General features: G+C 46.4%; 1 protein-coding gene across 1 annotated transcript in view; it reads left to right on the top strand.

Moving 5' to 3' along the window:
* LOC118215550 (doublecortin domain-containing protein 1-like) overlaps positions 1-12,301 on the top strand; it is a 130,539-nt gene that overhangs the window by 61,465 nt on the left and 56,773 nt on the right. The window contains exons 11-13 of the mRNA XM_035396445.1: positions 4,106-4,207; positions 5,316-5,482; positions 11,790-11,915. Of these exons, the coding sequence (XP_035252336.1) occupies positions 4,106-4,207; positions 5,316-5,482; positions 11,790-11,915 (395 nt within the window). The remainder of the gene's footprint in view (positions 1-4,105; positions 4,208-5,315; positions 5,483-11,789; positions 11,916-12,301) is intronic.

Below are 12,301 nucleotides of genomic sequence, written 5' to 3'. Positions count from 1 at the left end.
TTTAAATCACCGTAAATCCTAAAAAACAGACATCTTAAAATAATTCGCAAAATATTGTTTTTCAGTATGAAAATAACTTATTTCCAGCAGGCTAAACCGTAGCTCCAGTATCCCAGCAAACTTGTCTACTTAGCTAACAACCTAACGTTAACTGTAATTAGTAGCAGTATCGTTCAAACTGCAGGCTCCACAACTCAAAATTAAACATATCAGCGTGTTGCCAGACATTAAAAGCAGTCAAATCACAAAGAAACTATCGAAGTAGGTAAATTAGACTGACTTACCACGAATAAAGCTTGACATTGCCTTCGAAGTGTACCCGGACCAGCAAATAAATGGTTTCGAAAAAATAAATCGCGCGCAGTGAAATAGTTCTTCGACTACAGCTGCGAAGAGGTGTTATTCTGGGAAATGTACCCAGGAAGTAACTCTGCCGTTGTAGTTTTCCATTAGCCTACTTTCACCCTTTGTAAATCTGAAACGTATTTTCACTGGAGGTTCCCCGCTTTTTTCTCTCTCCTTACTTATTTAATTATTAATCTCACTTGTTTTACATATTATTAGTGAATTTTGTACATTCATTACAGTTGTGCTGGGTTGTTTGTATGGACTTGCTAAAGGATGTCAGATAAACCTAGGCCTACAATATTTGAATACTTAATAAAAAAAGAAAAAATACATTTGCATAACTTCAATACACTAATACTGTGTATTGCATAAAGAGAGGGAGAAAATTTTTTTACCAACACCAACTTAATACGACATAATAATGTCCACTTAAGCTACACCTCAGTGATAGACATTGCCTACTCTGAGGGAATATCATAATATAGAGTTAGAGAAGTGAGGATATAACATCCACCAGCTCATTGGCTAAAGTCCCCCAGAAGCCATGAAAACCCAAAATCAAGTATTCTAGCAATCCAACATTTCCCCAGGATATTGAAATCCAATTCAGGTTTTGTTACTTATGAGTCATGACCTTGAATTTGACATTTTGAGGATGAGGATATCAATAATGTTTAGACTCCTATACGAGTGCTTATAGAGCCATTTTGAAGCTTCATATTGAATTTTAAAGGTTTCATGATTTTGTTTGCTTTTTGTAGGCCCTATCACGTTGTGATCACTCGTTGTGCCCCCAAAAAGGCAGTATGACAAGCTTACCCATGTCAGATGAATTACTTAAACATTGCATAACAGGGGCACGTGAGATCACGCTTCATTATGGCATGTAGATGTTTACTCTGGTATTTTTTAATGCGATGCTTACTGGCAGTTGGGTGTGGCTATAAGTGTACCTTGTGTGACCAGACTGTACAGCCGTCACGGAAGTCACGGTCAGGGCGGGGGATGCCCGCCCTCCCCGCGGTGACGGCCGAAGGCTTGCACCTCCCGGCGGACGCGCCGAGCGAGCGCAGGCAGCGGGTTCTCGCCGACGCCGCCGCGCTCCGGGGAGACCGCCCTCGCACGTGACGCGGCCCTCCTTTACCTCTCAATTAGCGCCTCACGCTCGCGCGGCGGGGCTCGGCCCGGTCACATCTGCGCCGCAGCCTACCGCGACACTCTCCCTCCCAGACTAAATGGACAGCAGATGCTAGGGCTTCCCCCCCCCCCAACCCACAACCCCCCAACCCCCCCTCCCCTCCTCTTCATTATTATCGAGCGCCGCAGAGTGGATTGTCACTGTTTATTTTCAGTAAGCCGCTCGTTTCATGTTTTTCTCTCTCTCTCTCTTCCTCTGTTTCTCGCTCTCTCTCTCTCTCTCTCTCTCTTTAATCATTAGCCTGCAGCTAAATTAATTGCGCACGGCTCCATGCATCCCAGAAACCTCAGGAGCCTGGATGGGTCTGAGTTTATGGAAATCAAGCTGGGGGGGGGGTGTGTTTGCGACCTGGGTCCCACGTCAGAGAGCCGCGGTGGGGTGCGGGTTTCCATAAAAGCCCTGGGAACAGAACCCTTGTCAGTTACTTTGCTTTTCACTGAGCAAATTAACTGAGCAGCAGCTAAACTCCTTAGCCTTTTATGCATTTCTTTTTCTACTAAGAAGAGAAATTTCTCCTCTTATTGAAATGAAAGGCCATGCTGTTATGGTACACTTTATTTCTGAATATAAGCAAAAATAGACATGAATGAAACTTTTTTTTTTTTTGGAGATTTTTAAACACACTTGTGCATACACACACACATCCACATACACACACACACACACACACTTGTACACACCTGTGCACACACACACACACACACACACACACAAATGCTGAAATGTATTCATCTGTAATTAAAAATTGAAATAAACAAGAAGCTATTAGTCACTTTAGATGTTGTCTGGGTTGATTGACATGTCTTTAGTAAAAAAAAATGTATCTGGATTATCCAAATTATTCTATTTTTTATATTTTTTCTTTCTTTCTCCTGTCATACTGTATTGTTCAAATGCCCTTAATAACTTAACTTACACAACTTCATATTTTCTGCTAACTTACCTCAGTACTTCAGTACATTGTACTGTAATAGAGCGCATCTGATTTCTCCTGGATGCATATTAACCCTATAAGAGTTTAATGAACACTGAGAATTAAAAAAAAATTGTTTGCTTGAATGCTTAGTGTTCAGTGCAGTATGCTATAGTTGTAGCCTCTGTGAAAGACGTCATTTTATCTTCCTTGGCTCTGAATGTCTTTTTAATCAGCGCTGGTCAGAATCACAATTCTACACAGCTGGACTTGTAGTGAAGTTAATCCAGTGAGATACAAGGGAATTTACAAGGAGCCAAAAAAGAAAATAATAATAATTCCCCCTCATGTCTTGCTGTGTAATTAACCTTGAGCTTTGGACGTCTCTTCGACCAGTGTGCCAAAGTGCCTGGACACTGCTACGCCGCACAGGACCCAGGAAGTGGGCATGCAGAAAAATCTAAACCAAATTCAAATTCAAGGGATGCATTCAAAATGATATTTTATTGTTTCAGTAAGCTTGTTTTAGTATAACGGTTCCCATAGTAACCAGAAAAGTCATGCTGCATCAGGTCTGCATCGGATTAGGCTAACTTTGATGACATGTTCTAATGGACATTTTATGCTTGTTAAACACCTCCTTACATACACACACACACACACATATAGAGAGAGCATAAATAAATATCTTAATGTGTTCAATGTCACGTTAATTAAATTGAACAGTAACTTTGAATTTAGAGCAAAAATGCCTCGCTGACAGACACAAACATTAAAAGCATGATAATCGGATTAATCAGCATGAGTGCAAGCCTGAAAACAGACACACTGCACAGTACAGATAGCCTCTGTGTCTGTGCTGTCACTATTGGGCTCTTCTGATAGCCTCTGTGTCTGTGCTGTCACTATTGGGCTCTTCTGATAGCCTCTGTGTCTGTGCTGTCACTGTTGGGCACTTCTGATAGCCTCTGTGTCTGTGCTGTCACTGTTGCTCTTCTGATAACCTGTCTGTACTGTTGGACTCTGTGTCTGTGCTGTCAGTGTTGAGCTCTTCTCATAACCTCTATCTGTACTGTTGGACTCTGTGTCTGTGATATTACTGTTGCTCTTCTGATAACCTCTGTCTGTACTGTCACTGTTGGACATTATGTCTGTGCTGCCACTGTTGCTCTTCTTCTTGCTTGAGCACCATACTGTTGGGAACATCATAGACGGCCAGACTGCTGTGCTGTATATTAGATATCAGAGGAAAGGCTGTCCAAACCCATTATATATTTTTGTAAATATGGCAGTGTATCCACTTACAATGTCCCTTTTGAGAAAGTAGTACAAATTGCCACCCCTGGAACATAACCTGAATATCAGGTTATCCACACATCCCGGAACATTGCATGTAGATACTCCGCATTTCCCTTCCTTTTAAGCACGATCGGTGGCACAGTATCGCAGATTACATTCAGCGTCATAACACAGGAAAACGCGTCCGGTAATTTAGGTTTTCTTTTTCTGTGCGTGCCAGAAGGACGTTTAATTATGAGCACGTAATCTGCGCTGATTGCACACGGCCTTGCGGGGCGGGGTGTAATTGGGCGCCCCGGCCGGCGCGTGTGTGTAATTGGGGGCCTCGCGGTCGCCTCTCGCCGCAGGTGTACGAGATCGGCCGCGCCTCGGGGGAGACCCTGGTGTTCGTCAACATGGCGGAGGTGGACAAAGGCTGCAGGGAGGACGCCGAGCTGAGCATGGAGAGGGTGCGTCCGAAACGCCGGGGGAGCTCAGGCCCCACCCCACCCCCCTCCCCCCCCAGGCCAACGTCCTGTCGGGAGCTCGTCGTAGGAGCGGCGACCGAACGTGGCTTCCGCCCCTGCGCAGTAAAAAGTCCAGTGTTAATTTGACTCTAACAGTGTCAATTCAACTCTTTAACGGTGTTAATTTCACTCTGAACAGATAGCATTTGGTCCCTCTCTGGGATGTGGGCCCAAATGTTATCTATTGGGTGTTGAATTAACACTGGACATTTTACTGTGTGGAAAGTTAAGTATATCCTCCTGAAACCCGGCAATTCATTTTTTTGTCCCCTGTAGGGGACAAGAGTCTGGTCTTACTCTCAATAACCATACGGTGCACTATGCTGAAACCTACATGACAAGGAACATTCAATAAAATAATTTAAGAAATCATATTTTTGGAAAATATTTTCGCAAAAATATTTTATATTATCCAAAACACTTGTACTATACCAAAAAATAATAATAATTTTTTCTGCTGGGTCTCAGAAGGATATTGAACTTTCTATCTAAGGAACAACAAGCATATGTAACTTTCACACCTGTAATGTCTGATGTATAACATATATATGATTTTTAACAGCCGAGGAACCAATACAATGCAAGTAACATCAGATTAAGATGAAATTCCCCTTTAAAACCCCAATATTCAATACCCTTGTTCCTGTTTCAGTTTTTGGCCAGTAAGGGGTAAATAGTTTGAGGGCATCGGTGCTGGGGTCTGCCTGTCTGCCAGAAGCAGAATTCTATTTCTCAGAGCCAGCTGATTAATTCTGCACCCAGACGGGAGGTCACAGCCCCAATGATAATCCTCTGGCGCCCCCTGCTGGTTAAAAGGCCTGCGCTCATTTTGGCCCTGCGCGCCAAGATAAACAGCCCCAGCCACTTCGCGCTTCCTCCCCCCCCCCGAAGAAAAAATCCATTTGAGATTCGATTGTTCTGCATCGCCGCCCCGTTCCCCTCTGAATGTATAAATAAACGAAAGGCGGGGTGTCTCTGCGCCCCCCCCCCCCCTCCCTCCCCCCGTCCACCTCCCACGGTCGCTCTCTTAAACGTGTACCCCCGCTCTCAGCTCCTGCAGGTGATCCATCAGAGGCTGCAGGCGCGCGGGACAGGGGGCCCCTGCGGGCCCCGCTCCGTCCCCACGCGCCTGTTCGACGAGCGGGGCGAGGCCGTGAGCAGCCCCGCGCACCTCCGAAACGAGCAGGCCGTCTGGGTGTCGTACGGGGAGGACTACCGGTAAGGACCCCCGCCCTGCGTCTGATACGGGCCGCCGTCGTACCTCCCTAACCCCCCCTTTCAAGGGGGGCCCTCAGAACAGGGGAGTGCTCATCGGACAGACGTGACAGACACTCCTGCCTCCAACTCTGTCTCCCCTCTCTCTTTCTCTCTCTCTCTCTCACTCTCTCCCTCCCCTTCCCTCTCTCTCCCTCTCTCCCCCCTTCCACCTTAATGTCTTGTCATCCTACCTCACGCCTGTCTGTCAGGGCCGCGTTTCTCTTCATGTCTGAATAGCCACCTTAATGGCTGCAGATGGGGGTCCGCGGGGGGCCTGGCGGCTGGAGTCCTGCCATTGTTAGCGCCACCCAGACCCGCCATCGCCGCTCTGTCCCTCGCCCGTCTCCCGCCCGTCCCCCTCTGACACTGAAGGCAAATGGAGAGTAACTGAAAAACAGGTTCGGCAAACTGGATGGAGCTCACTGACACAACCGCCCCTACCGACTGACACAGCTACCCATCCCGACTGACACAACTGCCCCATCCACTGACACAACTGCCCCTATCCACTGACACAACTGCCCCTACCCACTGACACAGCTGCCCCTATCCACTGACACAACTGCCCCTACCCACTGACATAACTGCCTCTACCCACTGACACAACTACCCATCCCGACTGACACAACTGCCCCATCCACTGACACAACTGCCCCTATCCACTGACGCAACTGCCCCTACCCACTGACACAACTGCCCCTACCGACTGACACAACTACCCATCCCGACTGACACAACTGCCCCATCCACTGACACAACTGCCCCTATCCATTGACATAACTGCCTCTACCCACTGACACAACTTCCCCTACCGACTGACACAACTACCCATCCCGACTGACACAACTGCCCCATCCACTGACACAACTGCCCCTATCCACTGACACAACTGCCCCTACCCACTGACATAACTGCCTCTACCCACTGACACAGATGCCTCTACCCACTGACACTACTGCCCCTACCGACTGACACAGCTACCCATCCCTACTGACACAACTGCTCCTACCCACTGACAGAGCTACCCATCCCTACTGACACAACTGCCCCTACCCACTGACGCAACCGCACCTAATTGTACTTTACTTCGTCGCTGCCTGAAGAAAAGTGACTTTGAGAAGGCCTGAGGGGATGCATGTGTGTATGTATGCGTGCATGTGTGTGTGTGCGGGTGTGAATGTGAGTGTGTGCGTGCGTACTTGTGTGTGTGCGTGTGTGAGTGTGTATTAGTGTGCGTGCTTGTGTGTGTGTGTGCATGCGCGCGCGTGTGTGTATTAGTACGTATGCTTGTGTGTGTGTGCCTGTGTGCACGTGCTTCTGTGTGTATGTGCGCACGTGCACGTGCTTGTGTGAGTGTGTGTGTGTGCATGCGTGTGCGCGTGTGTATTAGTGCGCTTGCTTGTGTGTGTGTGTGCGAGTATGTGCACGTGCGTGTGTGTGCATGTCTGTGTGTGCGTGCGCGTGCTTGTGTGAGTGTGTGTGTGTGTGCGTGCGTGCGTGAGTGTGTGTGTGCGTGCGCGTGCTTGTGTGAGTGTGTGTGTGTGTGCGTGCGTGAGTGTGTGTGTGCGTGCGCGTGCTTGTGTGTGTGTGTGTGTGTGTGTGTGTGCAGGTGTTCAGCGTATGCTCCATGCCCGCTCTCTGGACTTGATTGCGTATAATTTGGTGATGAGCAGAAATAGTTTATGGGCAGCAGAAGCCCGTCCCCTGGGAGGTTTAGTGCTCCACCAGGATTAATGATGGCGCACTCGTCAACTGGAATTAATTCCCTTCTGAGGCTTCCCACATGTAGCTTTAATGAACAGTTGACATTTGCGGGTCTGAATCAAAGAACTGGCCTTATGATAAAATGGATCATGTGAAAAACAGAATGGAAAATAACTGCATTTTTTTCACTTTCAAATGAATTAGCCGTTTGCTGCGAGCAGATGCTATTCGAAGCCGTTACGAATAAACAAATGGGATCGTGTCCCGTTTGGTCTCGCTGGTTTGTTCCGCTGCACGTGGTCATCAGCGAGATTATAAACAGGGTAGGGGCCAGTTCCGTTTTAGTTCAGCCAGTTCATTTTGTTACATTGCGTTGAAAAAAAAAAAAAACTTATTTGGATAAACATGAAATTTGACTTTAATTTGTTATGCTGATATTTCTACGTTTTCTCAGTTGAAATTTTTTAGGTTAATTCGTATGTGAAAATGATGCAGTTGAGAAAGTTACAGGTGTAACAAACTGAAGTGAAATTTTAGGTTTATCCACTGAGACATTTTTTTTCAGTGTAATGTTCAATGAGGACTTTTCAGTTTTTATGGCAGATGGGCTGAATTGAAAGGGAATTGTTCCTAAATATGAAGTTAATAAAAAGCCATTTTGAAAGATAATATTAAATGGCAGTGTCTCTGTTAAAGACATGGGGGATGTGCATCATCTCTTCGCTAATGTAAGCACATTAAGATCATATGCAGCTGCCACTGCCTTCAGATTAACCGAATTGCTCTAAAATAATCTAGATGCCAATTGAACTGAGTTCCCCCAGGCTTTAGATGTTGCCCCTCTAATAGTGTCGTTTAATACTGTGGCACCTAATAATGCCATTATATAACCGAATCAGCCCGTTCCTGGTATCGCGAGTTGCATCCCGTTAGAAGCACAAATGCCTGTATATCGCACGGTGTTGAAACGTGATGCGGAAACCCGAATTTGATTTTTACACGGAGTTCGCGCCGCGACCAGAGGCCGCAACATCCTGTCTTTGTCGGTTCCGATTGCTCTCGGAATGTCGCGTCACGTCAAGACGGATCCCGCCACGAGGATGACGCGTTAAAAGAAGCGCTTACAGCTGAGGAGCCTAGCCGCAGGCTAGCTGTATTATCTGCTTAAATACTCCTCTTGGAGAATTAAACATGACGGCACGATATTAGCCAGCCTTACCTTCACTTTACTCTCAGAGCAGCTAAGAAACTAAGCAGAGCCACACACGGTTCCCATGTACTCCAACAGGTGAAGAGTGTTTTTACAGAATTATAGTTTTCCCTCACTCTGTCTTTCTCTCTCCCTCTATGCTCTTTGGGAGAGAGAACTTTGGGAGGTGCAGGTGTATTGGGAGGTGCAGTTTGTGTGGTTGATGAGGAGGGTTGTGAGATCGCATAGCCATGACGGGGGGAGGTCAGGGTGAGGTCAGTCGAAGGAGTTATATTGATTTGTGACTAGGTTTAATTTTTTCCCCTTTTTGATGTTGTTTTTGGTTTGATACTGTGCACATTGATGGTTTTTAGATTGTTTTTGTTTTTATTTTTATTTAAATTTAATTTCTTTCTAGTGCAGTGACTTGAATATGATGTTTTAATAAAGTGGCATCAGAGTCTCTCCTAATAATTTGATCTTAGCCTGTTTAAGGCATTATGCAATTATTACAAGTTGTCATGTAAATTCCTTCATCTGATTATTTTATGCGGGGTAAGGTCAAAATCAGTGGAAACGTAGCTTGATTAAGACACTTAGATTTTTGCTCAATCTTTTTATTTGCTGGCACATGCACACATCGTAGTCACAGTTCTTTCGGGGGAAGGGGGGGGGGGGGTTGGAGAGGAGGGGAGTGGTCACATATAACTTCAATGGTGGTAGGGCCCAATGTGCGATCTTTTCATGTGGCCCAAAATCACCCTGGTGCCCTTGCATGCAGTCTCTTGAGAGGAGAGAGCCCGGAGAGAGGCCATCCCTCTCAGCCCTTTTGGTTTTGGCCCACGACTCCTGCGTCCACGTTTGACCCAAGGGGCGCGGGGGTCTCCACACCCGCAGAAAGAAGCCCCGTCGACAGCCGCGGGAAAAAACCACCGCACCTCGCCGGGGGAGGGCTCCCTAAACGGGTTCGGCTAACGAGGGAAGCCAGACTGCAGTGGAACAGGCGTGTGCTCCCTACACGTCATTCAAAATGCCCTGCTGAGCTCTCCCAGGGATGACTGGATGGGAATAGACTGCAGTGCTGCTGAAAAATTCCAGAAACTGAATTATACTTAATTAATGTCATTTCTGTTTTGCCTCTAAACATTTAAAACCACATACATGATCCTCAACTCCCCCGCCCCACACACACACACACACCCCACCCCCCTTCCCTGCTGCCCTACTGTAATTAGAGTCCTTGTCACTTTCCTAAAGGAACTTGTTCCTCGTGACCCACTCGTAATGAAGTTGTAATGAAGTCAGTTCAGAGGAGCACACTTCCAGTCTGACATCGCCAAGCAGAGGAGGGGAAGGGGAAGGACTCACAGGGCCCAGCCTGAGGAAAATGTTCACTGGCACAGAAAATCCACTGTGATCTCCCACAACTCTGCCAGGATCTCTTGATGCGCTTTGAGAGGTTGCGAGTGAAGAAGTGATGAGATCTTCGAGCACGAAAGCGTCTGAACCGAAGCTAATTCGGGACGGAGGGTTTCCGCGTCTCTTAAAGCGATTAATTAGCCTGACTGCGCCGTTGATTATGACTGGCGGAGCACGGGCAGCGGTAAAACTCTGAGTGGCCACTCTGGCGGGGCGGGGGTGGGGGTGGGGGTGGGGGCGGTCTCTCGCTCCACCTCTCAAACACCCTTCAGCGGCTCTGTAGCAGTCATTATTCGAACAGGAAGTCCAGGTGGGTACATCTCAAACAGGCTTAGTTTTTGAAGCCGACTTCCTGGTCTTGTTTGAGAGACCTTGCTCACTAGTGCGGTTGGCTCCAGTATTGGTCTTTCAGCCACCCATATAATGTAAGCCAATGGTGACAATATAGAAAAAATACAAAGTCAATAATTTCTCACAAGAGTTGCAAAAGGCATTTTTCCATTGTCTATTGTCTCCTGTCCCGTGTGTCGTTTTGTTACGTTATTGTGTTATTATGGACAAAATCTTGTGGAATATTTTGTGGAAGAATCAGAGACAGTTTGCATCACTGTACATCACAGTATCTCACCCGCTTAGTGGACTACCTCGACTGGCCCGGAATTCATGACTATATAAGGGTCCGCTCCTTTTCCCTACTGAGCAGTCTCTGGCCCCAATTTGTACAAGCATGGCGGCACGAAAACTGCACCAAGCCCATGGAACGTTAATGGGTGACGTCACAGTCCCTTTGTCCACAGTTTTTGCACAGTCTATGGTACCCCTCTTGTTCTAATCAGACTTAAAATGGCACAAATGGAGGATTTTGGAACAGAGTGGTCTGCTCCTAATAGAGAACAGAAAGTGCATTTTGCCCCCACGCACACTGAGGTAGATGGTTTGGGAGGCAAGGGCCACAGTTGGAGATCAACAAATCTTGGTTACATCTTGGGGGAACAAAGTCTCCAAATCTACTATCAGACAGTCTCCACGCGAGTAGCATTTTTGGAAGGGATTACAGAGGCGTCTCTATTGAGGGCAATCAAACAAAGACAAGTGTCTGGAGTCTGTGAAAGGTATTGGATATTTGATTGGAATTGGGTATTATAGTTAGATGGAACCAAATTTCAGCTTTTTGCCAAATACATAGGTGATGGGCTTGCTTTGGACATCATGCCTTCAGTGAAGTAAGGTTTTGGATCTTTGATGTTACTGGGTTGTTCAGCACCATTCAGTCCTGTACCTCATGAACTCCAGCAAGGACAGACAAGACCTGGTTCCCTCTGCCAGGAAATGCAAATGGATCTTTCAACAAGTCAATGATCCCAAACATAAGGCCATCTCAGTCTTCAGACTTCAACCCAATTAAAAATATGTGGTTTGATTCCGTATGGAGGAATCAGTGATCAAAGATCCCACCCAAAATGTTTCATAAACATTGTAGAATCTATATAATGTTATACTTGTGTAGGGAGGGCTCACAAAGTACTGAAAATGGCTGTGAATGTGACACTTATTTTTTTGTTTAAGTTTAAGTTTATAATTGGACCAATGCGCTATTTTAGTTGTTCCGTCAAATTTCTATTAAATGAGAATATTGTCCCACGTGTTTGAGAATTTATAAATATAGTTCAGAACGAGTATTGTTTATTTGTTCATCTATATCAAAGGTGTGAATAATTTTGGTTGTCACTGCATTTGTCTTTATACTGTGTGATATTTATAAAGATGATTACAGAGCCATATTATTATTATTAGTATCTCTCTCATTTCTGTATGATCATTTTTATTTTTCATCCCACATAATGCATTCAGGGTCCATGCAAGAGCTCAGAACCACCAGACTGGAGTGCTGTGAATAGCAGCCCCTCCTCCACAGTAATGAAAGCACCCCGTCCCCCCTTTCCCTCTCTCCCACAGGCCCCCCCGTCAGGCAGTCCTGGCCCTGGCTTTTGAAAGAGCCGTAGCGGCGGGGGAGGAGGATTACAGGGACATCTTCCGAGCCCCCCTGGACCCGGACGCGGAATTACCAGCCGGATTCAGGAAGTATGTCCCCCCTTGTAAACCGCGGGTGCTCTGATCCCCAGTCTCGCCGGGACAGTGGCAACACGCTGCTTCAACAGCCAGAGCTTAAGCCATCCACAGGAGGTCGGGCAAGACATGTGCTAAGAGGACTGCCGTTTAATCCAGCTACTTTCCAGCCAGGCCCAGTAATGCAGCTCTTTGTGCGTCTTAAAACCCAGTAAACACACGTGATAAGAGCAATATCTAAAAGATAACAGTCCACCCAAGGCTAACAGATGTACATTGATATACTAAACCTACATCGGTTAGCCTTGAGTGGACTGTTAACTTTAGCATATTGCTCCTATCACATGTGTTTACTGGGTTTTAAGACTTTCTTTGGATGCGCAGTCAACAGTTTTAAACTA

Source organism: Anguilla anguilla, chromosome 16 (genome assembly GCF_013347855.1).
Source record: "Anguilla anguilla isolate fAngAng1 chromosome 16, fAngAng1.pri, whole genome shotgun sequence".
Taxonomy (NCBI): Eukaryota; Metazoa; Chordata; class Actinopteri; order Anguilliformes; family Anguillidae; genus Anguilla; species Anguilla anguilla.
This window is presented reverse-complemented; position numbering and strand designations above follow the sequence as displayed.